The 27,830-nt window shown below is 45.2% G+C and overlaps 2 protein-coding genes and 1 long non-coding RNA gene across 5 annotated transcripts; 1 reads left to right on the forward strand and 2 right to left on the reverse strand.

Moving 5' to 3' along the window:
- Positions 1-2,414: 2,414 nt before the first annotated feature.
- On the forward strand, positions 2,415-6,077 carry LOC144510510 (uncharacterized). 2 transcript variants are annotated; one of them, XM_078239993.1, is made up of 2 exons: positions 2,415-2,466; positions 3,989-6,077. In XM_078239993.1, exon 2 carries the CDS (start codon positions 4,342-4,344, stop codon positions 5,098-5,100), a length of 759 nt encoding a protein of 252 aa, XP_078096119.1. In that variant the 5' UTR covers positions 2,415-2,466; positions 3,989-4,341; the 3' UTR covers positions 5,101-6,077. The 2 variants fall into 2 exon arrangements, with proteins under 2 accessions (XP_078096119.1, XP_078096120.1); XM_078239994.1 differs by lacking the exon at positions 2,415-2,466 and adding an exon at positions 2,732-2,820 and having other exon boundaries at positions 3,989-6,071.
- A 914-nt stretch (positions 6,078-6,991) lies between these two features.
- Positions 6,992-21,434, reverse strand: LOC144510524 (uncharacterized). The gene is made up of 3 exons (XR_013500641.1): positions 21,395-21,434; positions 19,688-19,712; positions 6,992-8,685 (listed from the first exon to the last, which is right to left on the reverse strand). It is a non-coding gene; the product is annotated as an uncharacterized LOC144510524 (long non-coding RNA).
- Positions 21,435-24,248: 2,814 nt separating this feature from the next.
- LOC144510507 (uncharacterized) lies at positions 24,249-27,608 on the reverse strand. 2 transcript variants are annotated; one of them, XM_078239987.1, is made up of 2 exons: positions 27,556-27,608; positions 24,249-25,433 (listed from the first exon to the last, which is right to left on the reverse strand). In XM_078239987.1, exon 2 carries the CDS (start codon positions 25,324-25,326, stop codon positions 24,472-24,474), a length of 855 nt encoding a protein of 284 aa, XP_078096113.1. In that variant the 5' UTR covers positions 25,327-25,433; positions 27,556-27,608; the 3' UTR covers positions 24,249-24,471. The 2 variants fall into 2 exon arrangements, with proteins under 2 accessions (XP_078096113.1, XP_078096114.1); XM_078239988.1 differs by having other exon boundaries at positions 27,510-27,579.
- Between the last annotated feature and the right edge of the window lie 222 nt (positions 27,609-27,830).

Here is a 27,830-nt window from a genome sequence, read left to right on the forward strand (position 1 = left end):
ATCCCACAAGCTGCTCATGTGTAACTTTCAAATTCCAAAACTCACCCACCTCACCACTGTGGCTCCTGTGAACCTTACAAGGCAACAACTGACACAAATTAAACTCTGAACACTGTCATTTCACATCTCTTTCTGTTTCTGTCGCTGTCTCTCTCCCAGCTCCCAGGGTCAATTAGCTGCTTGATGCAGACACAGACAATTGGTGAACACGAGCTTTACCTGGAAAGCAGGAACAAAGAATTGAGAAGAGATGTAGTTTACAGGCATCAGAGTCCAGGATCTCATCTTCCCGATTCTCCCAGTTATTGATTACAGGAATGTGTCCAGTGCCAATTATCCACAGTCACACTCTCCTTCCAGTCTGGCGCACCTTTCTAAGTTTGTCGCTTTTGAAAACTTGCTGAAGTTTTTCAGGGTTTTGGTGAGGCCACATTTGGAATACAGTGCGCAGTTTGGGTCTCCACATTTAAGAGACAATATACTTATATTGGATATTGTACAGCAAAAGCTCACTAGTTTCTTCTCTGGGAGGATGGGGTTGTAAGAACATAAGTACATAAGAAATAGGAGCAGGAGTAGGCCATCTAGCCCCTCAAGCCTGCCCCGCCATTCAATAAGATCATGGCTGATCTGAAGTAGATCAGTTCCACTTACCCGCCTGATCCCTATAACCCCTAATTCCCTTACCGATCAGGAATCCATCTATCCGTGATTTAAACATATTCAACGAGGTAGCCTCCACCACTTCAGTGGGCAGAGAATTCCAGAGATTCACCACCCTCTGAGAGAAGAAGTTCCTCCTCAACTCTGTCCTAAATTGACCCCCCTTTATTTTGAGGCTGTGCCCTCTAGTTCTAGTTTCCTTTCTAAGTGGAAAGAATCTCTCCACCTCTACCCTATCCAGCCCCTTCATTGTCTTATAGGTCTCTATAAGATCCCCCCCTCAGCCTTCTAAATTCCAACGAGTACAAACCCAATCTGCTCAGTCTCTCCTCATAATCAACACCCCCTCATCTCTGGTATCAACCTGGTGAACCTTCTCAGCACTCCCTCCAAGGCCAATATATCCTTCCGCAAATAAGGGGACCAATACTGCACACAGTATTCTAGCTGCGGCCTCACCAATGCCTGTACAGATGCAGCAAGACAACTCTGCTTTTATATTCTATCCCCCTTGCGATATAGGCCAACATATTGTCCTATAAAGAAAGGCGGGGTGAATTTTCTGGTGTTTAGCAGAATGAGAGGCGATCTCCGAGAAACCTTCACAACACTGAGTTTGATAGAGTGGATGCTGAGATTGTTTCCACTGGTCGAGATTGGACTTCAGAACCACCTTGTCAAATGCGTTTTGGAAATCGAAATACACTAATCACTTCCTGCCAAAACTCAGCAAAGAAGACAGAGGGTCAGGGGCCAGAGCTGGATTACTACAGGGTATAAAATTGAGTGAGGGGAGACTGAAGTAAGGGAGCTGTCGGGACTGGAGACAGCGGAGATCAAACTCAGGGAGCCTGAGGTTCCATCCAGCAGGCTGACCTTGTGTAAATGACCGAGGATACATGGGACTTGCACATTTACTCTGATGGATTAGAGGACAGAGATCTGATCCGCTTATGTTTCTTAATAAAGTTTTTAAAATGCTAACACTGGAGTCTCGAACCTGCTGATTAATAAGACAAGATGTCAGTTAGAATCTCCGATCTCCTTCCTGTGCACCTTTTAAACTTTTACAATTTAGTGTGTATTTTATTTTTTTAACTTACTGCATATTTCTTCACCACAAATTTCTTCCTATCCCATTAAATCTCTAAGCTCTTCAAGTTTGAGTAAACTTGAAACACAGAGTTTGCAGTGGGGATTGAAGCGGGGACTTTCTCCTGTAAAAAGGTACGGTGATAATAAGTGCTCTAGGGAAATGAGTGTGAATCTTCCAGTCCCAGAGGGAACTGACCATCCATCTCTAGCTCTAATTCCCAAACAGAAAATGCTGCCAATAATCAATAATGATGTGGAGATGCCAACATTGGACTGGGGTAAACACAGTAAGAAGTCTCACAACACCAGGTTAAAGTCCAACAGGTTTATTTGGTAGCACAAGCCACTAGCTTTCGGAGCGCTGCTCCTTCATCAGGTAAGTGGGAATTCTGTTCACAAACAGGGCATATGAAGACACAAACTCAATTTACAAAATAATGGTTGGAATGCGAGTCTTTACAGGTAATCAAGTCTTCAAGGTACAGACAATGTGAGTGGAGAGAGGGTTAAGCATAGGTTAAAGAGATGTGTATTGTCTCCATCCAGCAGGCTCTCCACTCACTTTAAGACTTGATTACCTGTAAAGATTACCGAGCTGGAGCGCTTGGCCCCTCAACCAATCGGAGTGAATTAGGGGGTGGGTCTGGGAGTAGAGCATGCGCAGTGTGAGTAATGGCGATCGGGAGTCAGTGACGTTATGTCCAAATGGTAAGTAGGTGGAACGGCAGTTCCGAGGGAGCGATGGATCGGGCGGGTGGCCGGAGAGGCTTCGTAAACATGTGTAAACCAGAAACCCCGAAAAAGAAGTTCCCGGTTCCCCGTTTGCACCGAGCGGAACCCAGTTTTTATTTCCCGTCTGGTCCGAGTTCACGGTCGCCATGTTCCCTGCGGGCAATGTGCCGTTGTGCACATGCGCTGTCGCCTTCTTTCTGACGGGCAATGCGCATGTCCAGTGCCCATGTCCAGTGCCCATGTTTGTTGGGGGAAATGTGAGAATAGCGCTTGACCGGAAGTCAAGGCATGTCAGGACGCTTGAAGGGCGATAGGGGAACTGGTGTCGCTGTGAGTGAAGATACAGACAGCAGACTTTTGGATGATGTCAGGTTTACAGAAAGTAGAATTTGGGAGTATAGCCAGGGTGTGTTGAAATAGTCGAGTCTGGAGATAACAATGGCAGGAATCAGGGTTTCAGCAACAGATGCACTGAGAGACAGGTGAGGTCTGGCGATATTATAGAGTGGAAACGGGATCTTAGTGATAGAACAGATATGAGGTCAGAAACTCATCGAAAGATCAATTGTGAGCAGACTGGCTTCATGTCAGAGTGTTCTCAGGGAGAGGGATAGAGCTGGTCTCTAGTGAATAGAGGATGGGGCAGGGAGTGGAAAACTGTGTCTTCAGCCTGCTCACTGTTTCACTGGAGTTAATTCGTCATCAGTAAGAGAACCAGGAACCAGAAGGGGCCACGTGACTGATCCCAGGTTTAACTTAGTTAGAGAGGGAAAGAAAGAAGGAAGGAAACGATACGGTAGCACAGTGGTTAGCACTGCTGCTTCACAGCTCCAGGGTCCTGGGTTCGATTCCCGGCTCGGGTCACTGTCTGTGTGGAGTTTGCACATTCTCCTCGTGTTTGCGTGGGTTTCCTCCGGGTGCTCCGGTTTCCTCCCACAGTCCAAAGATGTGCGGGTTAGGTTGATTGGCCAGGTTAAAATTGTCCCTGAGATGCGTAGGTTAGAGGGATTAGCGGGTAAATATGTGGGGGTAGGGCCTGGGTGGGATTGTGGTCGGTGCAGACTCGATGGGCCGAATGGCCTCCTTCTGCACTGTAGGGTTTCTATGAACCAGACCAGAAACCTTGAGAGGTTTGGAGAAACCACCTTCACCATCACTCATTAAAACCCCACACAGTAAGTTTTGGACACAAGGTTAATGTCTGCTACTATGTATGATCAGTCAGGGGGTTTCAGATTAATGTTTTGTCATGAGTAATGACTGAAGTGAATGATCCAACATATTGTTATCTCTAGTTGTACAAGTTTGTTAAGATACAGCAAGAATTGTCCAAAACATTGTTTGGATTTAAGCACAGGGAGGAGGGAGCGTACGTGGGACGGATTTACAGCTTATGGAGAACAAGCGAGGAAAAAAACATTCCATAGCAACTAGAATTATTTGTTCTGAATGTATATCCTGTACTGACAGTGATGACATTTCTAAACTTACTTTACAGAGCAGAAGGGGAAGATTTCCAGATGGGAATCTCAAACCAAACATCACATTGAGATCTGACAGTGTCACTCAATTCATCAGGATGTGAATATCATGAGTTTCTGAATCTGAAGAAGTGTGTGTTCTGTATAGGAGAATATTTCAAACATAAGTGTGACTGGAAAAGCACCGACACACACACACTCCTGAGTGAGAGTGTTCCAGTTATCTGAATATGGAAAGAGCTTTAACCAGTTACATAACCTGAAATAAAATCACACCACTCACAGTGGGGAGAAACTGTACACGCGTTGTGTGTGTTGTCAAGTACTCAACTGATCACCTAATCTGGAGAGACACAAGGACAGTGGCACCATGGCAAAACCATGGAAATGTGGCGACTGTGGGAAGGGATTCAATTTTCCATCAGACCTGGAAACTCATCGGCGAACTCATACTGGAGAGAGGCCCTTCATCTGCTCCCAGTGTGGGAAAGGATTCACTCAGTCATCCTACCTGTTGATACACCAGCGGATTCACACTGGCGAGAGACCTTTCTCCTGCCCTGAATGTGGGAAAGGATTCACTGGATCCTCTGACCTACTGAAACACCAGCGAATTCACACTGGGGAGAGGCCATTCAGCTGTACTTTGTGTGGAAAGGGATTCAGGTCTTCACCCAACCTCACTGCTCACCAGCGAATTCACACTGGAGAGAGGCCGTTCACTTGCTCCCAGTGTGGGAAGGGATTCACTCAGTCATCCAACCTGCTGACACACCAGCGAATTCACACTGGGGAAAGACCATTCATCTGCTCTGTATGTGGGAAGGGATTCTCCCGGTCTTTTCACCTACTGACACACCAGCAAATTCACACTGGAGAGAGGCCATTCACCTGCTCCCAATGTGGGAAGGGATTCACTCAATCATCCAATCTGCTGACACACCAGCGGATTCACACTGGAGAGAAAGCGTTCACCTGCTCCCAGTGTGGGAAGGGATTCACTCAATCATCCAACCTGCTGACACACCAGCGAGTTCACACTGGAGAGAGGCCATTCACCTGCTCAGAGTGTGGGAAGGGATTCACTCAGTCATCCCACCTGCAGACACACCAGCGAGTTCACAAGTGACTGTAGGGATTGGATTCTGCTGTTAATCACATGCTGGACTGAACCATATTCATGCTGACAGTTGGAGATTGTTTCTGCCGATGTTATTAATCCCTGTAACTGGGCTGGAGTTTAATATTCTGGATCTATAGCTGTGTTCTCGGGGCTGCAGTGTCCCTTTAAGAGCCGCTGTCTGTGATCTTTCCTCATAATTCAGGAATTCTCATCAGAAATTAGTTTACAACAAGATTCTGAACTTTAACTTCAATCCTAAGTTGATCTTTGGTAAGAACTCTACAATTCAATGTCCGAGACGTTCCACTGATTAATATCTCCCATTAGAAAGTGCTGATTCATCCTTGTTGACGATTCTTACTGACTTGCACATTACACACAGTGACACCTCCATTATCCACCAGAAAGAAGGGGAATTGGAATTGGTGGAGAATTGAACATTTCCGAATGTTACCCCTCCTGCCTGGTACAGAAATCCCCTCGGCTGGGGACGGAGACAAGTTCAATCCAAGTAACAGATTGTCAGAAATCACTGACTAGTACCCTTATAAAATCTTCAGAGATTTATGGGCTATTATAAAAATAGTTCACTCTCTCTCTCTCTCTGTTATGAAGAAAGCTTCTATAGCAGCTTGCTGGCTGACAAACACTGTTACCTCTGTCAAGGACATGTCTCTAGCACAGACCCTGAAATAAGACATAACTCTGATATGATTGGATCTCATGACCCACACGTAACCCAACTGTATGTGCAAAGGTTAAAACAGGCTCTCGAGAGCAAAGAGATTTTGAAGTGATCCGTACTAGCTTCAGCCCAATGTCCACACTCTGCCTCACACCGACTAACCATTCAGAGGAGATTGTCGCCACCAGCCCAGGAGATCAGCATTACCCTCACTGGTGTTCAAATATATGTTCTATTTGCCTATTTAGTTAATGTACTATTTCTAATCTGTTGCTTCTTAATAAAATGTTTGAAAATCACTGTTGAATTGACACCCTTTTTGGATATTCCGAATCCAGGTAGCAATATTTAGCACTGCTGCCCGATTCCTGGCATGGGTCACTGTCTTCCCGTATCTGTGTGGGTTTCCTTTGTGGGAGGGAACAGGTTGCTCCTGTGTATGTTAGAGGGATTAGCAGGGTAAATATGTGGAGTTTCAAGGATAGGGCCTGGGTGGGATTGTTTTCGGTGCAGACTCCATGGGCTGAATGGCCTCCTTCTGCACTGTAGGAACTGATTGTATGTATGTACTTGTCCATGGAGTAACTGAAGGTGTGAGAAGTGCAATAATGATGAGGTGTTAGTTGTGGCTCAGTGGTTACATTCTCATCTCTGGGTCAGGAGGATGTGGGTTCAAATCCACATCCAGAAACATCCGCATCAAATCCAGGCGGATATTCTGATGCAGCGCTGAGGGAGTCCTGACCCGAGAGAGGCCTGCAGCAAGGGTGTCCCATGCCAAAGGTGTGCCGTGTTGGAGCCCCGCCCTGTCCAAGGTCCCACCTTTGAAATCAGGCCTTTAACTATGGCATCATCTGCCCTCTCAGTTGGGTGTAAAAGTTCCCATGATATTCTGAAGAGCAGGGGAGTTCTTCCTGGTTTTACTGTTTAATATCTATCACTCAACAAACATCATTGAACAGATTATCGGCTCAGAATCACACCTCTATTTGTGGGATCTTGCTGTGTACAATTTGGCTACTCCATTTCCAACAGTGCAATAGCGACTCACTTCCAAAGAACTTCATTGTCTGTAAAACATTTTGGGACATGAAGTGGTGAAAGGTGCTAGATAAATACAAACCTTCCATTAACAAAGCTCTGTCTGGATCATCGCAAACTGCTAAGTGAGTGAATTAAATCTTTCTCCACACATCACCAAGACACCAGACTGCAATTCATGTCATAAACATCATTTATTGGTCACAAATCACAACTTAGTGAAATCTGGGCACAGATTCTTTTTCAACATGTATAAATGTAATCAGTTATTAAGCAGTTCAGCACTGATGGGGAGAGATATTTCACTAAGCAAGGAACACAGATTCCACAGACTATTCAGTATTTCATTGTAAATCAGCACTAATGGATACTGATTATTAATTACAGCACCGACCAGAGTCTGAGGTTAGAAATTGGTGAGTTTACTTTCAGAGGAATTCCTTCAATGTCTGACAAGTTAACAGCTTTGAGCAGCACATCTATCAAATAGCTCAAGTCTATTTGTGATTAAACATTGAGCTCATGCAGCCTCATCCTTGAGATGCAGAGCAGACTTTCTCCTGTCAATATAGAGCTGCAGGATTGGACTGTGATCTGTGTTCAACTTTAGTTCAATACAGTTTCTGGATGTATTTACATTTAAAATGAGACCTGTAGACATGGCGATCAATTCTCACATGATTGAGTGACGGTGTGGGGAAAACACTCAATCCAGTTGTGATATTTGACATCAGAAATAAAACCTAACTGTCAGAATGAACACAGGTCAGTCCTTGGTGTGATTAGCAGCAGCAGCAAAAGCAAAATCCAACCGCTGTAATTGTTGGTGAAATCACTGATGAGTTAATCTCTTCCCACAGCAGGCCTCTCCCCGGTGTGAATTTGTTAGTGCCTCAGTAGAACGTGGCTGCTTTATAAATGCTTTCCGCAGTCAGAATACAAACGGTCTACGTGTTGATGTGAAATGAGGTGGGATAAATGGGTGAATCCCTTCCCACACTCGGCGCAGGTGAACAGCCCCTTCCCAATGTGAACTCGCTGGTGTGTGGGGAGGTGGGCAGATCGCCTGAAGCCAGTCCCACACTCAGCGCACCTGCACTGTGAACACTTCGATGAGACATCAGTTCACTGAAACTTTTAAAGCACTTCCCTCAGTCTGGGCATTTAAAAGGCCTCACCAGTGTGAACTCGCTGGTGTCTCAGCAGCATGGTTGAATTAGAGAATCCCTTACACTCAGTGTAGGTGAACGGTCTCTCCCCAGTGTGACTGCATTGATACTTGAACAGGTTGGAGGATGCCCTGAATCGCTTCTCACACATGGAGCAGCTGAAAAGTTGGAACTGCTGTGAATGTGTCAATGCTTCATCAGCAAATGCTCTTTTCATAGACAAGAGCATTTAAACTCACTCTTGTCACTGTGAACCCACTGGTGTGCCAGCAACAAGGATGACTGAGTGAATCCTTTCCCACACTCAGAGCAGGTGAACAGTCTTTCCCCAGAATGAACTCGCTGGTGTGTCAGCAGCTGGGTTAACTGAGTAAATCCCTTCCCACACTTGGACAGCTGAATGGCCTCTCCCCAGTGTGACTATGCCAATGAATTTCCAGTTCAGATGGATAATTGAATCCCTTTCCACAGTTTCTCCCCGTGACTGCACTTGTGTCTTGACAGCCCAGTTGATTGGTTGAATCCTTGTCCACACACACAACAAATATACATTTCTCCCCACTGTCAATGGTGCTTTTTCCTTCCATATTCAAAATTCAATGATATTCAGCTTATGATAAATTGGGAAACTCTGTCAGGCCTTGACGTGATGTTTGGTTTGAGCTTCCTGTCCGAAAATCCTCCCCATCTAATTCTCTGTGAAAAGAGTTTACAAAAGACATCACGATCAGTACAGGGTGAAAATTCTGAACAGACAATTCAAGTTTCTGTGGGACATTTTTCCTCTTTTGTTCCCTCAAAGGTGGAGATCTCGCTCCACACACTCGCCTTCCTCCTTGTGTTGAAATCCAAACAAAGTGTTGGACAATTCCTTCTATACCTATTTAATAAACTTGTACAACTAGAGATAACAATGTGTTTCATCGTTCACTTCAGTCATTACTTGTGACAAAACATTGATCTGAAGCCCCCTGGCCAACCATAAAGAATAGCAGACTTTAACCTTCTGTCCAAAACTTACTGTGCGGACATTTAATGAGCGATGGTGAAGGTGGTTTCTCCAAACGTCCCAGGGTTTCCTTCCTTCTTTCTCTCCCTCTCTAACTAAATTAAACCTGGGTTCACTCTCCTAGCCCATTCTGATTCCTGGTTCTCTTCCTGATGACTAATTAACTGCATTTAAACAGCAAACTGAAGACACAGTTTCCACTCCCTGCTCCAATCTCCATGCACCAGATACCAGCTCCATCCCTCATGCTCGGAATACTCTGAGATGAAGCCAGTCTGCTCACAATCGCAGTGTCACAACTGATCCGAAAATGAGCTTCTCACCTCATATCTGTCTCTTCTCTCAGATCCCGTTTGTGTTGTCCTGATGAGTCAAAGAGCTTTGACAGCCTCTTTTTTTTCCAATGACATTCAGGTTCTGTAATAACTGAGCGACTATTTCAGACTCTCCTTAAAAATCTTTGCCGAGAGCTTTTTGTCAGTTGCCCAACATCTCCTTATGTGTCTGGATGTCAGACTTTGATAATTTTGACTTTTGATAAGTTCACAAGGATGAGTGCTGTTAATAGTAGTTGTTGTTTCTGACTGTAACCCTGACCTCCTGTTTTTATAATAACAACCCACTGATTTCACACCAAACTCTCTCTGATTTATTGTCCCGCTGTGGGATATTCATCCGGGTTTGCAGCCTTTACAAAGATGGCGGCCATGCATGCTGCTTGGAGTTATTGCCGCTATAAAGATGGCTGCCGCAGATGCACTCTCGAGCTCATTGATCTTCACAAAGATGGCGGCCGTTAATTTGAGTCTGTTTCCTCGTGGCCGGAGACGCGGCTCCGAAGCTCATTCCCCATTTGCTGCTGAAGCTGGATCGGTAATTTGATCATCTGGAGTTACAAATCTCAACGGGATGTTTATGAAGTCTCCCTGGCCACTCTGCTGGCTCTATTCCTCTCGCTGCTCACCGGCTCCTTTACTCAACCGCTCTCAGTACTGCGCATGCTCTGCAGGAGAGTGCATGCACATCTGCCATGTTTATTCGGGGCAATGTTCTTCAGTCTTTTCAATCACAATGGGAACAAGTTGTCAGAAGTGGTGGGGGGGGGGGGGGGGGGGGGGTGGGTGGAGGGCGGTCAAAGAAACTGAAGGTCCGGCTACTCCTGGTGGAGGTATTATGCCATGGAATATTCAACTCGATTTTCAAGCTTGCTGATGACACCATTGCAGTGGGTCGGGTCTCAAACAATGATGAGACAGAGTACAGGAATGAGAGAGAATCTGATGAACTGGTGCGGCAACAATAATCTCTCCCTCAATGTCAACAAAATGAAGGAGATTGTCATCGACTTCAGGAAGTGTAAAGGAGAACATGCCCCTGTCTACATCAACGGGGACGAAGTAGAAAGGGTCGAGAGCTTCAAGTTCTTAGGTGTCCAGATCTCCAACAACCTGTCCTGGTTCCCCCCATGCCGACACTATAGTTAAGAAAGCCCACCAACGCCTCTACTTTCTCAGAAGACTAAGGAAATTTGACATGTCAGCTATGACTCTCACCAACTTTTACAGGTGCACCATAGAAAGCATTCTTTCTGGTATCACAGCTTGATAATGGCTCCTGCTCTGCCCAAGACTGCAAGGAACTACAAAAGGTCGTGAATGTAGCCCAATCCATCACGCAAACCAGCCTCCCATCCATTGACTCTGTCTACACTTCCCGCTGCCTCGGCAAAGCAGCCAGCATAATTAAGGACCCCACCACCCCAGACATTCTTTCTGCCACCTCTTCCTTCGGGAAAAACATACAAAGTCTGAGGTCACGTACCAACCGACTCAAGAACAACTTCTTCCCTGCTGCTGTCAGACTTTTAAATGGACTTACCTTGCATTAAGTTGAACTTTCTCTACATCCTTGCTATGACTGTAACACTACATTCTGCACTCTCTCGTTTCCTTCTCTATAAACGGTATGTTTTGTCTGTATAGCACGCAAGAAATAATACTTTTCACTGTGTGTTAATACACATGACAATAAATCAAATCAAATAAAGTGTGAGGTTATGCACTTTGGAAGGAGGAATGGAGGCATAAAGTATTTCTAAATGGGGAAATGCTTACAAAATCAGAAACTCGAAGAGACTTGGGAGTCCTTGTTCAAGATTCTCTTAAGGTTAACGTGCAGGTTCAGTCAGCAGTTAGGAAGGCAAATGCAATGTTAGCATTTATGTCCAGAGGGCTAGAATACAGGAGCAGGGATGTACTTCTGAGGCTGTATAAGGCCCTGGTTAGACTCCATTTGGAGTATTGTGAGCAGTTATGAGCCCCGTATCTAAGGAAGGATGTGCTGGCCTTGGAAAGGGACCAGAGGATGTTCACAAGAATGATCCCTGGAATGAAGAGCTTGTCGTATGAGGAACGGTTGAGGACTTTGGGTCTGTATTCATTGGTGTTTAGAAGGATGAGGGGGGATCTTATTGAATCTTACAGGATACTGCGAGGCCTGGATAGAGTGGACACGGAGAGGGTTTCCACGAGTAGGAAAAACTAGAACCAGAGGGCACAACTTCAGGCTAAAGGGATGCTCCTTTAAAACAGAAATGAGGAAGAATTTCTTCAGCCAGAGTGGTGAATCTGTGGAACTCATTTCCACAGAAGGCTGTGGAGGCCAGGTCATTGAGGTGACTTTAAGACAGAGATAGATAGGTTCTTGATTAATAAGGGAGTCAGGGGTTATGGGGAAAAAGCAGGAGAATGGGGATGAGAAAAATATCAACCATGATTGAATGGCGGAGCAGATTCAATGGGCCGAGTGGCCTAATTCTGCTCCTATGTCTTATGGTTTACAAGTGGCTAGAATTAGATTCCTGCAGGTATCTCAGAGTGCTGTGTGGCTGGACAGAGATGGAGAGGAACTTGGATTTAAAAAAAGAATCAGAAATTTAAAATCAAGTTGCTCCTTCACCGGGAGTCAAGCCAGATCAGGAAGAGGGGGGAAGATAAGGGAATGTGCTTCACTGGAGTGAAGATACAAACAGCAGACATTAGGATGGTGTCAGGTTTAAAGCGGGGACAATGCTGGAGCAGAGCGAGGAGCGTGTTGGAATAGTCGAGTCCGGATGTAACAATTGCAGGAATGAGGGTTTCAGCAGCAGATGCACCGAGACAGGGGTGAGATCCGATGATATTACAGAATAAAAACGAGGGATCTTAATGATGGCACAGATACAAGGTCAAGAACTCATCCCAAGATCAAATATGACACTGAGATTGTGAGCAGTCTGTCTTCATGTCAGTGTTCCCAGAGAACAGAGGGATGGAGCTGGTATCTAATGAATGGAGATTGGAGCAGGGAGTGCAAACTGTTTAGATTTGTGGATGATACTAAAATAGATGGGAAAACAGGCAGTGAAATGGAGATGAAGATTTTACAGACAGATATGGATAGGCTAGGAGAATGGGCCAAAATTTGGCAGACAGAATTTAACGTGGCTAAGTGTGAGGTTGTCCATTTTGGGCATAAAATAAAAAGGTAAATTGTCTAAATGGAAATCAGATTCAAAATGTGTCTGGGCAGAGGGATCTGGGTGTCTTTGTTCATGAATCATAGGATGTCGGTATGCAGTTCTAATGCTCATTTAGTGACCTGGGAGTGTATGTATAGAAACGTTTGACTGTCACAGGGCAAGTTGCTCAAGCTGTTTAAATATAAAACTAATTTAGTCCTCGTTCTCTCTATTTGTTACCCTCCTTCCCTCTGAGGAAACTATATTGGCACAATGTGTTATAATCCCTGATGAGCCCCCTAATTTTTTAATGTCCAAAAACCAGTCTCAACACCTGCCGCACACACAGTCCAGCAGTCATGTCCTTCAGGATTCAGCCAGTAGCACTGCTATTGAGCCCTTTTATATAATGAACACTGAACTACCCCATCCAGTCTAATTTCTATGCTTCTTCCAATTGCTGTTCAAAGAGGAGGAGCATTGATTCATGAGTTGAGGGAGGGTGTAAATTGATAATTAGAAGTTGGTTTCCCCATACATGTTCTCCCGAATACCAGGCAAGTTCGAGTGATATGGAATCATTGCTGAGGACTCCCAAGGTCTCCCACAACGTCCTAGGATACACGTCATTAGGTCTGAGCAATTTACCTACTTTGATGTGCTTTAAGATACCAAACAGACATTATAACTTAGTGTCATTCCCCTGTCATTTCCACATACCCCTGATTTAAAGCTGCAGATTTCGCTGCAAAGATTAAATTGGCATTGTTGTTCAAAGTTAAACTATTTTACTGCAGAAACAACTTCAGCTGGGAGTCAGCGAATGAAGAGAAAAGATCACAGGACAGCGGTGCTTCAAGGTACACTGCAGGCCTGACAGCTCAATCAGCTCCACGCACAGCTCAGGAGAGCTCAATAACTCCGCATACTGTCCATAATAGGGGAGTTCTCCAGTGCTGGGCAACCAACATTCCTGCTTTAACTAGAACATAGAACAGTACAGCACAGAACAGGCCCTTCGGCCCACGATGTTGTGCCGAGCTTTATCTGAAACCAAGATCAAGCTATCCCACTCCCTATCATCCTGGTGTGCTCCATGTGCCTAACTAACTAACTAACTACCAAAAACAGGATTAATCAGTTGTTCTGACTGATGCTTGTGGATTCTTACTGTGCAGACACTGGCTATCATGGAACGATAACAACTTGTATTTATGGAACATATTTCATGTAATAAAACATCCCAAGGGATTTCACAGAATTGTTACAGCAAAGGAGGCCACTTAGCCCATCTTGTCTGCACCACCTCTCCAAAGAGGCATTATAACTTGGTGTCATTCCACTGTATTTTCCACGTACCCCTGCATATTGTTTCTATTCAAATAATCATCCACAGCCCTCTTGAACACCTCAATTGAACATGCCTCCACCACACTTCTAGTCAGTGCATTCCAGAGCCCAAACCAGCTGTGGTGTAGAAGATTTTTCTCACATCACATTTACTTCATTTGTAAGGCACCTTACATGTGTGCTACCTTGCTCCTGATCCTTTCATGGAACCATTCTCGCAAATCTCTTCTGCACTCTCTCCAATGTGTTTACATCATTGCTATAGTGTGGCACCTAGAACTGGACATACAGAAGTTTCATAAATAACACCTAGTCTCATGGGGTGGTATTTGGGTAAATAGACAAAACCTTGATTGGAGAGGCAGACTTTAAGATCTTTAATCAGGAGAGAGAGGTGGAGATGTTTAGGGACAGAATTTCAAATCCTCACACCTAGGCAGAGCCACCAATCATGGAGTAATTAAAATCATGGATATTCAAGTGACCAGACAGAGGACTGCAGCTATCTCAGAGGATTGTGTGACTGGAGATTACAGAGAAAGGGAGGAATGAAATCGTGCTGGGATTTGAAAACAAGTATGTGAATTTTAAAACTGAGGCATTGTTTGACAAGGAGCTGATAAATGTTAGAGAGCACAGGGGTGATGAGTGAATGGGACTTGGTGTGAAAAAGCACATGGATAGCAGAGTTTTGGATGATCTCACGTTTCTGAGTGGGTGTAGGGTGAATGAGAGAGGCTGGCCAGGAATATATTGGAATCGTCGAGTCTAAAGTTAACGGGGGCATAGATGAGGGTTTGAGCAGCAGATGAGCTGGGGGGGGGGGGGGGGGGTTAGGGGGAGGGTTAGGGGGAGACAGGCAACATTATGGAGATATTAGTGTTATTAGTGATGGTGTGAATTGTTTCAGCATGTTAGCAGACTGAGTGAATCCCTTCCCACACTCAGAGCAGATGAATGGTCTCTCCCCAGTGTGGACTCGCTGGTGTGTCTGCAGGTGGGATGACTGAGTGAATCTCTTCCCACAGGTGGTGCAGGTGAACTGCCTTTCCCGTGTGCATGCTTGTGTGTCTGTAAGTGGGAAGACTGAATGAATCCTTTCCCATACTTGAAACAGGTGAACAGTCTCTCTCCCGTGTGAATTCGCTGGTGTGAAGTGAGTTGAGATGATCCCCTGAACCCAGTCCCGAAGTGAGAGCACCTGAAGGATCTCTCATTAGTGTGAACACATTGATGGGAGATCAGCTCCCCTGAACTTTTATAGCATTTCCCACAGTCTGAGCATTTAAAAGGTTTCTCATTCATGTGAATCCATTGGTGTGTCTGACGGTGGGATGACTGAAGGAATCCCTTCCTACACTCGGACCAGATGAACAACTTCTCCCCAGTGTGAATGTGTTGGTGTCTCACAAGGTTGTTTAAATGGGTGAATCTTTCCCACAATCTGTGCAGGTGAATGGCCTCTCCCCTGTGTGAGTGCGTTGGTGCCTCAGCAGGCTGGATAATTGAATGAATCCCACATTCGGAGCAGGTAAACAGTGTCTCGCTGGTGTGAATTCGCTGGTGTCTCAGTAGGCTAGATGTATCAGTGAATCCTTTCCCACACTCTGTACAGGTGAACAGCCCCTCCCCACTGTGAGTGTGCCAGTGAATGGAGAATTCAGAGAAACACCTGAACCCAGTCCCACAGAGAGAGCACCTGAACAGCTTCTCATCAGTGTGAACTCACTGGTGTGCCAGCAGGTTGGATGAATCAGTGAATCCCCTTCCACACACAGAGCAGGTGAATGGTTGGTCCCCAGTGTGAACTCGCTGATGTATCATCAGGCTGGATGACTGACTGAATGAATCCCACCCCACACACAGAGCAGGTGAATGGTCGCTCCCCTGTGTGAATTCTCTGGTGCGTCAGAAGGTTGGATGAATTAATGAATCCCTTCCCACGCACTGCACAAGTGAACGGCCTCTCCCCAGTGTGAATTTGTTGGTGTGTGAGCAGGTTGGGGGAATTAATGAATCCCTTCTCACACTCAGGGCAGGTGAACGGCCTCTCCCCAGTGTGAGCACCCCGATGTGTTTCCAGCTGAATTGGAGTAAGGAATCCCTTTCCTGCAGTCCACATATTTACACAGCTTCTCCCCAGTGTGACTGAATTTGTGCCTCGACAGGCCAGACGTTTGGCTGAAGCCTTGTCCGGACACAAAACACGCGTAGTGTTTCTCCCCACTGTGAATGGTGCTTTTTCCTTCTATGTTCACAACCCAATGATATTCACATTACAATAAGTTGGGCAACTGTCAGATCCTGATATGATGTTTGGTTTCAGTTTCCCAACTGCAAATCCTCCCCTTCTAATACCCGGTGAAATTGATTTAAAACAGAAAAAAGGGAGTGAGACAGAACCCACAAAAACAGGTTGTGAAATTGAGCTGAATGTACCTGGTAATTTATGGGACCGGCACTCAGAAAGAGTGACCATGAAAGATGCTGGATTGTTGTAAAGCCAGACTGGTTCAATAATGTCCTTCAGGGAAGCGAACCTGCCATTCAGTCTAAGCCTATACAAGACTCTGTTGCCTGTAAGAAATGGGGGACTGAAAGAGTTGACAGCAGAATGGATGAAGGCAGGTAGTGGATCCCAAGAAAAGGAATTTGTGGAATGTCTCGGAGATGGTATTTTGGAGCAGCTTGTGACAGAGCCTATAAGGAACAATTCTGGATTTGTTGATGTGTAATGAGGCAGACTTGATTAGAGAACTTAAGGTGAAGGAACCCTTAGGGAGCAGTGACCACAATATGATAGAATTTACCCTGCAGTTTGAGAGGGAGAAGCTGGAATCAGATGTAACATTATTAGAATTAAATAACTACAAAGACATGAGGGAGGAACTGGCCAGAGTTGATTGGAAAGGGAGCCTAGTAACAAAGACAGTGGAACAGCAATGGCAGGAGTTTTTGGGGGTTATTCGGGAGGCACAGAAATTCATCCCAAGGAGGAGAAACATGCTAAGGGGCGGACGAGGCATCCATGGCTGACGAGGGAAGTCAAGGACAGCATAAAAGCAAAAGAGAAAGCATACAAAGTAGCGAGGATTAGTGGGAAGCCAGAGGATTGGGAAGCCTTTAAAAGCGAGCAGAGGACAACTAAAAAAGTAATAAGGGGGGAGAAGATGAAATAGGAATGTAAGCTAGCTAGTAATATAAAAGAAGATAGGAAGAGTTTTTTAAATATATAAAATGTAAGAGAGAGGCAAAAATAGACATTGGCCCACTGGAAAATGAGGCTGGAGAAGTAATAATAGGAAACAAAGAAATGGCAGAGGAACTGAATAATTACTTTGCATCAGTCTTCATGGTGGAAGATGCCAGTGGGATGCCAGAGCTCCAGGAGAATCAGGGGACATATGTGAATGTAGTGGCCATCACTAAGAAGGTTCTGGGGAAACTGAAAGGTCTGAAAGTGGATAAATCACCAGGACTGGATGGATTACACCCCAGGGTTCTAAAAGAGATAGCTGAGGAAATTGTGGAGGCATTGCTGGTGATCTTTCAGGAATCAATGGAGGATGGAGGATCCCAGAGAACTGGAAAGTAGCTAATGTAACACCGCTGTTTAAGAAGGGAGAGAGGCAGCAGATGGGAAATTGTAGGCTGGTTAGCCTGACTTTGGTCATTGGCAAGATTTTCAGTCCATTATTAAAGATGAGATTGTGGAGTACTTGGAAGTGCATGATAAAATAGCATTGAGTCAGCACAGCTTTGTCAAGGGGTGGGTCATGTCTGACAAATCTATTAGAGTTCTTTGGGGAAATAACAAGGAAGTTAGATAAAGCAGAACCAGTGGACATGATTTATTTAGATTTCCAGAAGGCCTTTGATAAGGTACCGCATAGGAGACTTCAAAAAGTTAAGATCCCATGGTGTTAAGAATAAGATCCTGGTATGGATAGAGGATTGGCTGAGTGGCAGAAGGCAGAGAGTGGGGATAAAGGGGTCTTTTTCAGGATGGTAACCGGGGACTAGAGGTGCCTCAGGGGTCAGTGCTGGGACCACAACTTTTCACAATATACATTAACGATTTGAAGGAAGGAACTAAATTTGCTTTTGTTGCTAAATTTGCAAATGATACAAAGATATGTAGAGGGACAGGTAGTATTGAGGAAGCAGAGGGCTGATGAAGGACTTGGACAGGTTAGGAGAGTGGGCAAAGATGTCGCAGATGGAATAATGTGGAATGTGGAAAAGTGTGAGTTATGCACTTTGGAAGGAGGAATGGCGGCATAGACTATTTTCTAAATGGGGAAATGCTCAGGAAGTCAGAGCACAAAGGGACTTGGGAGTCATTGTTCAAGATTCTCTTAAGGTTAACGTGCAGGTTCAGTTGGCAGTTAGAAAGGCAAATGCAATATTAGCATTTATGTCGAGAGGGCTAGAATACAAGAGCAGGAATGTACTTCTGAGGATGCATAAGGCTCTGGTCAGACCCCATTTAGAGTATTGTGAGCAGTTTTGGGCCCCATATCTAAGGAAGGATGTGCTGGCCTTGGAAAGGGTCCAGAGGCGGTTCACAAGAATGATCCCTGGAATGAAGAGCTTGTCATATGAGGAACGGTTGAGGACTCTGAGTTTGTACTCGGAGTTTAGAAGGATCAGGGGGGATCTTATTGAAACTTACAGGATACAGCGAGGCCTGGATAGAGTGGACGTGGAGAGGATGTTTCCACTAGTAGGAAAAACTAGAACCAGAGGGCACAACCTCAGACTAAAGGGACGATCCTTTAAAACAGATGAGAGGAGGAATTTCTTCAGCCAGAGAGTGGTGAATCTGTGGAATGCTTTGCTGCAGAAAGCTGTGGAGGCCAGGTCATTGAGTGTCTTTAAGACAGAGATAGATAGGTTCTTGATTAATAAGGGGAAAGGGGTTATGGGGAAAAGGTAGGAGAATGGCGATGAGAAAAATATCAGCTATGATTGAATGGCAGAACGGACGTGATGGGCCGAATGGCCTAATTCTGCTCCTATGTCTTCTGGTCTTATGGAAGGTGATGCATTGTATTTAGCCAAAACTCATCCAGAACTTGGAAAGAATTTCCCAAACTGTCAAGTTCCATCACCTCGAAAGACATGGGTAGCAGGTATATGCAAACACCATCACCGGAAAGTTCCTCTGCAAGTCACACACCATCCTGATTTGTCTGACACCCAGTATTGGACGAACAGAAATTTCTCTATTTACATATTAGGAAGACTGAAGCCATTATTTTCAGTCCCTGCTACATATTCCACTCCCTCGCCACTGATTCCACCCCTCTCCCTGACAGCTCTCTAAGACTGAACTAGATTGTTCAGGGGTGAAATATTTCACCACCAGCTGAGATTTTGAGTACATATCCGTGCCGTCTCTAAGAACAGCTTTCCATCTCAGTCACATTGTTTAACTTGGTCTGATCTCAGATTTATTAAACTCTGATCCATTCCTTTATTACCTCTAGACTTGATTGACTGGCCACATTCAACCAGTGATAAACTTGAGTTTATTTAAATTCTGATCCCCTGCACTGTATTCCATTCACTCACCCATCAGCCTGTCCTCACTGACCTACACAGGCTCCTGCTTAAAAATCAATTCAATTTCAAATCCCTCCATGACATTGATCCCCCCCTATTTCTGGAGGAAACCTACACAGTCACCCAAGGACAGAATCATACCCGAATCCTTGGTGCTGTGAGGCAGCAGTGCTAACCACTGTGCCACCACTTTTCACAGACTTGCATTCAGGTTCCAATGAATCGGGTGATTCTGTCAGGATTTGCTCTGATGCTTTGTTTGAGTATTTTACCTTCAAATCCTGATCTTCAAATAGCCTGTAAGAAAATCATCACTGTCAGTCTTGGAATACAAATTAAGAAGAGATAAATATTTATGTTTTGTGTGTCTAGATCCTCCCCTTCTTACCTGTGGACTTAACTAACCTAATGCACTCCTGATCTGCCTCCCACATTCAACCTTCCTGTAATTTTGAGGTCATGCAAAACTCTACTGCCCATGTGCTAACTCTCACTGGGTCCTGTTCACCCATCACCTCTGTGCTCACTGACATATAAAGGTTTTCTTCTGAGAAGCAGCAAAATTATTCGCAAGAGCCTCCATGGCCCCTCCCTATCTCTGTAATCTCCAGCCTTACAAGACTCCAGATATTTGTTACTCAAATTTCAGCTAGTTTCGCATTTCTGATTTTTATCATGCTGTCATTGTCATCAAATCAGTCAAATTCAACTTCCAGCTGAGTTTCTGACTACGTATCTATTTAAAGTTCATTTACTGATGTCACAAGTCGGCTTGCATTAACACGGCAATGAAGTTATTGTGAAAATCCCCTAGTCGCCACACTCCAGCACCTGTTCAGGTACACTAGGGAGAATTTAGCATGGCCAATGCACCTAACCAGCATATCTTTCGGACTGTGGGAGGAAACCAGAGCACCCGGAGGAAACCTATGCAGACACAGGGAGAACGTACAGAGTCTGCACAGACAGTGATCCAAATGAGGAATTGAACCCGGGTCGCTGGCACTGTGATGCAGCAGTGCTAAACACTGTGCCACTGTGTGTCATCTCTAAGAGGGGTTTCTATCTCATTCACATCACTCAATGTGGCCCTATCTCATGTTTCTGAAACGTTCATTCATTCCATCATTTCCTCCAGGCTTGACTGGCCAATCTCCACATTCAACCCATGATAAACGTGAGTTCATTTAAATCTTTAGCTGAACACTGAGTTCCATTTCACTCACCTATCACCCTGTCCTCACTGATCTACACTCCATCTGACGAAGGAGCAGCGCTCCGAAAGCTTATGGTATTTGCTACCAAATAAACCTGTTGGACTTTAACCTGGTGTTGTGAGACTTCTTACTGTGTTCACCCCAGTCCAACGCCGGCATCTCCACATCCTCACTGATCTATACAGTTAAAGACCCAGCTAAAGGCCAATTTCAATTTAAAATTTTCATTCCTCTTTCATAATCCCTCCACATTTCTCTTCCCTATTTCCAGTCACACGGATGTTTGACTTTTTTCCCCACCTTCAAATTCTGCTCTTCTAATATCCTGTAAAAAAAAATCCATTTTTTTCAGTCCAAAATAGAAATTAAGAAACAAACACTTCCGTTGGTTTGAGTTTTGTGTGTAAATGCTCCCCTTCTAATCCCCTGTAAAAGGAGTTTCCAAAACCCATCAGTGAGAGTCCAGGACAGATATTCAAAACTTTCTCTTCTCTTGCTGCCTGGAACAAGATGAACGCGCAGGCGCCCAGCTGCTCATTGCCCCTATAAAGATGGCGGCCATTACCCCGGGTCTAGCGAAGGAGAAATCAGAAGGGAGAAATGTCCCGCCCGTTTTCTGCACATATAAGACCGAGACCTAATTCTTTGGGGTGCGCGGCCTGCACTGCGTCTTTCTGAAGCCTCCGTGCCCATTCCGTTGGCTCCATTCCTCCTCGCCCACCCACTAACTCTGTTGGTTTTCTCCACTTGTCTTTCACTCACCCGCTCTGAGCAGCTTCAGTCACGGAGCAATACTGCGCATGCTCATGGCCAAGACCACAATGCGCATGTTCAGGCGGTGCTGTTGTGAGGATAGGGCACATTCTCACCCGCGCTGAATGCTGGGTGACGGCTCCTGTATGGAAGGCAATATTATAGTTTTGAAACCTATGTCCTGTAAATAATAATACAATGGATGCCATAGAAACAATGTATAAAATTATTTAATAAATTAATACAGCAACCAAATAGGCGGCTAAATATAGCACTTGGGGCAAACGGGATCAAAGGTTATGGGGAGTAAGGAGTATTAGGCTATTGAGTTGTACGATCAGCCATGATCCTGATGAATGGTGGAGCAGGCTCGAAGGGCCGAATGGCCTTCTCCTGCTCCTATCTTCGATGTTAAATTGCTCCTGCCTCCAATATTATTCTCTCCTGGACATAATGCAGAGCAGAACAAACCACTATAGTTGGATTAAATATGTTCAGTAGGAAGTCTCACAACACCAGGTTAAAGTCCAACAGGTTTATTTGGTAGCAAAAGCCACTAGCTTTCAGAGCGCTGCTCCTTCGTCAGGTAAGTGGGAGTTCTGTTCACAAACAGGGCATATAAAGACACAAACTCAATTTACAAAATAATGGTTGGAATGCGAGTCTTTACAGGTAATCAAATCTTAAGTTACAGACAATATGAGTGGAGAGAGGGTTAAGCACAGGTTAAAGAGATGTGTATTGTCTCCAGCCGGGACAGAAGGAGCAGCGCTCCGAAAGCTAGTGGCTTTTGCAACCAAATAAATCTGTTGGACTTTAACGTGGTGTTGTGAGACTTCTTACTGTGTTTACCCCAGTCCAACGCTGGCATCTCCACATCATTAAATATATTCCCCATACGCTTAGATCTGCACTCAGTGGAGTTTCAGCAGATGCAGTAAACTAGAGATATTCTTCATTTTTGGGAGATTTAAACTGCGTTTTTCCTATACCAATGCTTTGATTGTGGATCAAATCCTTTGAAGTTGATGAACATATGAGGAACCCTTTGTCCCAGTGTGTGTGTATTGCATTTGAGAAAATGGGATGATAGAGTCAAACAGCCTCCCAGCACAGTAAGACATCCTTCATCCCATTGTGCCTCCACCAGCCGTAAAGAACACATCTAGCTTAAAGAGTGAGTCCCTTTCCGACCGCAGCTGGTTGACAATCTGTTTACAGTGTGAGTTTAAGTCTACATTTTTAGTTTAGACACAGATCTCAAACTCTTCTGGTAATAGCTACTGGATTCCAAGCACTTTACTGCTATATTCCAGTGCTCCATTCCTCTGGCAGTTTCACCGCTGAGTCTTTCTTTTGTTAATATCAGATTCAGAAACTACGAGGAGAGCACTGCCCTGCATGAGGTCAGAAACTGATCCCCCTCCTGTGTTCCAGCAGACACTAGCTGAAGTCAGCCTCAGAACCAGAATGAGAGTCACAGGAGCTGGTGAACTCAACCCAGCCAGTGTAGAGGGAGAAAACTGGGAATAGATGAAAAGAATGGGCGGCACGGTAGCACAGTGGTTAGCACTGCTGCTTCACAGCTCTAGGGTCCCGGGTTCAATTCCCGGCTCAGGTCACTGTCTGTGTGGAGTTTGCACATTCTCCTCGTGTCTGCGTGGGTTTCCTCCGGGTGCTCCGGTTTCCTCCCACAGTCCAAAGATGTGCGGGATAGGTTGATTGGCCAGGTTAAAAAATTGCCCCTTAGAGTCCTGGGATGTGTAGGTTAGAGGGATTAGCGGGTAAAATATGTGGGGGTAGGGCCTGGGTGGGATTGTGGTCGGTGCAGACTCGATGGGCTGAATGGCCTCCTTCTGCACTGTAGGGTTTCTATGATTCTATGAGAATGGCATGCTGGATTTGGATTTTACCCAGGTAGGAGGGACAGTGTGAGAATTGTACAGTTACAACTTTGGAGGAACAAGAGAAAAAATAACATTCCACAGAAATTTGAATGATCAATCCTGAAGTCCTGTTCTATACTGACAGTGATGATTTTTGTAAATTATGTTAATACAAGTTTAGAGGGAGAGCATTTCCAAATGGGAGACTTAACCCAAAAATCCTGGCCTCATTTTACACCAGCTGTTCTCAAAGAGAAGGTTGTAATTCCCAATGAGTTTCAGGGCTGAGGAGTTGGGATGGTGAGCTTCAAGACAGCAATGGATTTCAAGCAGAGTCTCAGCTGGGACAGTCCTGCCATTGGGTTAGAGACTCCAAAACATGCATTTTTAAAAACTTATTTTTGCAATAACCTTGGTTGCCTTACTTGCGACTAATAAATAAACGTATTGATGATTTGGGAGTCGAGAAAATTAGATTTGAGACCTCGTCACTGACTCCATTGAATAAGCTAATGAGGAATTACCCCACCTCCCCCATTCTGGCTGTCACAATTCTTCCCCTCCCACTCTCACCCCTTTCACAACATTTCGTTCCTCAAAACTCTTACACTCTCAGCCTTCCCAGAACTTATCTGGTCTCACTCTGGGGTCTGTGTTGTGTGCAGAAGAGGCTTCAATTTATCATCTACTCTGGGGAAACCAAAGGAAACTCACCCAAGGGAAGACAGCAGAGTAACTGGAAATAGATGCGAGTTCTGGCCAAAGACAGGAGAGCATTAGAGAGTTTTTTCCGGTGGGCTTGTGGAAAGCAGGGAAGCAGCAGAGACAGCTGATCAGATTGTCTCAATGTTAGTGACAACGAAGTTCCTCACCTCCAACTTGTTGTTGGAGGTGAGGATGGAGGAGACAGGGGAGAGGGAGAACCTTCAAAAGGAACTAACTTCTCTAAGGATATGAAGTATATTCAGCACAATATGTTTAACACAAACATGATTTATTTGTCTTTCTCCAGAATAGCGTATTCTATATTGGGGCTGGAGTTTATGAACATCGACAGTGACAGACCACAATGAACACAGTTCAATGCAGGATGCAATTAAGAGCAATATACAATCATTGTAGTTACTTGTGAACTGGCTGGTGCGTCAGCAGTGCATTCTCACACTTTGAGCAGGTGAACAGTCTCTCCCCAGTGTGAATTTACTCATGCACAGTGAGATTAGATGATTGGCTGAACCCAGTCCCACAGTGAGAGCACCCGAATGGTCTCTCATCACTGTGAACACATTGATGCAATATTAATTCCCCAGAACTTTTAAAACACTTCCCACAGTCTGTGCAATTATAAGGTCTCTCATTAGTGTGAACCAGTTGATGTCTCAGCAGGTGGGATGACTGAATGAATCCCTTCCCGCAAATGGTGCAGATGAATGGCCTCTCCCCACTGTGAACTTGCCGGTGTTTCAGCAGGTTGGATGACCGAGTAAATCCCTTCCCACACTCAGAGCAGATGAATGGTCTCTCATCAGTGTGAAATTGCTGATGTTGTAGCAGCCCTGACGATCGTGTGAATCTTTGCCCACACACAGAGCAGATGAACGGCATCTCTCCAGTGTGAACGCGCTGGTGTTGTAGCAGCCCTGATAATCGAGTAAATGCCTGCCCACACTCAGAGCAGAAGAACGGCATCTCTCCAGTGTGAACTCGCTGGTGCCTCAGCAAGTGAGATGAATGATTGAACCCCTTCCCACACTCAGAGCATATAAATGGCCTCTCCCCAGTGTGACTACGCTGGTGTCTGAGCAGGTTAGATGAATGAATAAATCCCTTCCCACATTCAGGGCAGCTGATTGGTCTCTCCCCAGTGTGAACTCGCTGATGCATCAGCAGGTTGGATGAACGAGCAAACCCTTTCCCACATACAGAGCAGGTGAACGGCTTCTCTCCAGTGTGACTGCGCCGATGAATTTCCAGTTCAGATGGGGTTCCGAATCCCTTCCCACAGTCCCCACATTGCCATGGTTTCTCCCCTCTGGGAACGGTGTCTCCATCCATGTTCAGAATTTGATGGTATTCAGGTTACAGTAAATTGGGCAACTGTCAGATCCTGATGTGATGTTTGGTTTCAGTTTCCCGACTGCAAATCCTCCACTACTGATACCCTGTGAAATTTATTTAAAACAGAAAAAAAGGGGAGTGAGAGAGAACACACAACACAAAGGCAGGTTGTGAGATTGAGCTGAATGAATCTGGTCATTTGTATGACCCGCACTAGGAAAAAGAACCATGAAAGCTGCTGGATTGTTGTAAAGAAATCCAACAGGTTCACTGATGTTGTTCAGGGATGGTGACCTGTACTGTCTCACAGGACAGAGAGAGTAAAAGATAGAGAGATACAATGATGGAAAGGGGTTGGAGAGACAGGGGCCATATGACAGGGGCCATATATTCTCAATGTTTCACAGAATTGCCAAAACCCTCAACCTTCATCACCAAGAAGGACCAGGGTATCAAGTGAATGTGAACACAATCACCTCCAGGTTCTCCTGCAAGTCACACACTTGTCTAAAATCAAGTACTGGAGAAAAATAAGTTTCCCCCCCATTGGATATTGGGAAGACTGAAGGTAGACACTGTGGTTGACTCTCAACTGCCCTTGGGCAACTGGGATGGGCAATAAATGCTGACCAGCCAGCAACACTCATGTCCCACGAATGAATAAAAAAAAACTATATCCACTACAGTAACATCGCCCACTTCCACCCCAGTCTCAATTAATCTGCTGCTGAAACTCTCATCCATTCCTTTGTTACCTCTAGACTTAACTATCATAGAATAGAATCATAGAATTCTACATTGCAGAAGGAGGTCATTCAGCCCATCGAGTCTGCACTGACCACAATCCCATCCAGGCCCTATCCCCATAACTCCACGCATTTATCCTGGTTATTCCCCCTGACACTAAGGGGCAATTTAGCATCGCCAATTCACCTAACCCACACATCTTTGTCCTAACACACCTCTCTGTAATACTGAAGTCATGCAAAAGTCTGCTGCCCATGTGCTTACTCGCACCAATTTAGGGTGACATGGTGGCACAGTAGTTAGCACTGCTGCCTCACAGTGCCAGGGACCTGGGTTCAATTCCCAACTTGGGTCACTGTCTGAGTGGAGTTTGAACGTTCTCCCCGTGTCTTCGTGGGTTTCCTCTGGGTGCTCCGGTTTCCTTCCACAGTCCAAAAGACATGCAGTTAAGGTGGATTTGCCATGCTAAATTGCCCCTTAGTGTCAGGGGGACTAGTTAGCGTAAAGGCATGGGGTTATAGGGATAGGGCTTGTGTGGGATCATGGTCGGTGCAGACTCGATGGGTCAAATGGTCTTCTGCACTGTAGGATTCTATGATTTTGTAAGACTTGTTCACCCATCACGCTTACTCACTGATGTACAAATACTTCTGTTTCAGAAGCACCAACATTTTTAAATTCTCATCTTTGTTTCCTCCTTGATGATGACCATCCCAACATCTGTAATCTCCTCCAGCCACCTACCCCTCTGAGCTCGACACATCTAATTCCAAGGTCTTGAACACTCCTGATTTTAATCTCTCCACTATTGGTGACTGCTCTTTCATTTGCCGAGGATATAAGCTGTGGAATTTCCTCCTTAAACCTCTCCACCTCACTTTCTTGCTTTAAGATTCTCCTTAAAACCTCCCTCTTTGACCAAGCTTTTGGTCATCTGCCCTAATATCTCCTTATGTGGCTCAGTGTCAAATATTAGTTTCTCACATTTGTGTGAAATGACTTTGAAATTCTAATTGTGTTAAAGGCACAGTATAAGTACAAATTATTGAGTGACTTGCACATATATCGTTGTTCTGTCTCATCAGTAAGGCATTGTAACTCCGAGTGTGAAGCAGTTTGATTGACAAGTTGTTCCCATTTTGTCATTGAAAAGATTGAAGAACATTGCCCCAACATGTCCACCGCACATGCGTAATACTGTGCATTGCCCCGACAAAGATGGCGGCCGCACATGCGCCCAACTGCACATTGCCCGCGGGAAACATGGTGGCCGTGAAATCAGGTCTACAACCAGAAAAATTCCGCGTCTCCGCTAAGTTCAAATGGGGGACCGAAAAATTATTTTGCGGTTTACATAACATATATAGGGAGCCAAAAGCCGGCATCCGCAGTAATTTGCTTTCATCTAATGTTTAGGAATCCTCTCCACCCACCCATCGGAACCACGGTCTCCTCCCTGCTGTCGTTCCTCCCACTTACCGATTGGATACATATCGTCTTCCCATCGCCATTACTCACACTGCGCATGCTCCACTACCAGCCCCGCCCCTCATTCACTCGGATTGGTTGGAAGACCAGTCCCTCCCCCTCCCCCGGACTGCCGTCAATCAGCCGGGCATTGTGACGGTTTCAAATGGTGGGAGGGGCCACAGACTCAGGCTGACTTGCTGATTACTGGCAGCATTTTCTGTTTGGGAATTAGAGATGGATGGTCAGTTCCCCTCTATCCGGGGCTGGGGGATTCATACTCATTA

The sequence above is a fragment of the Mustelus asterias genome, chromosome 23 (genome assembly GCF_964213995.1).
Source record: "Mustelus asterias chromosome 23, sMusAst1.hap1.1, whole genome shotgun sequence".
Taxonomy (NCBI): Eukaryota; Metazoa; Chordata; class Chondrichthyes; order Carcharhiniformes; family Triakidae; genus Mustelus; species Mustelus asterias.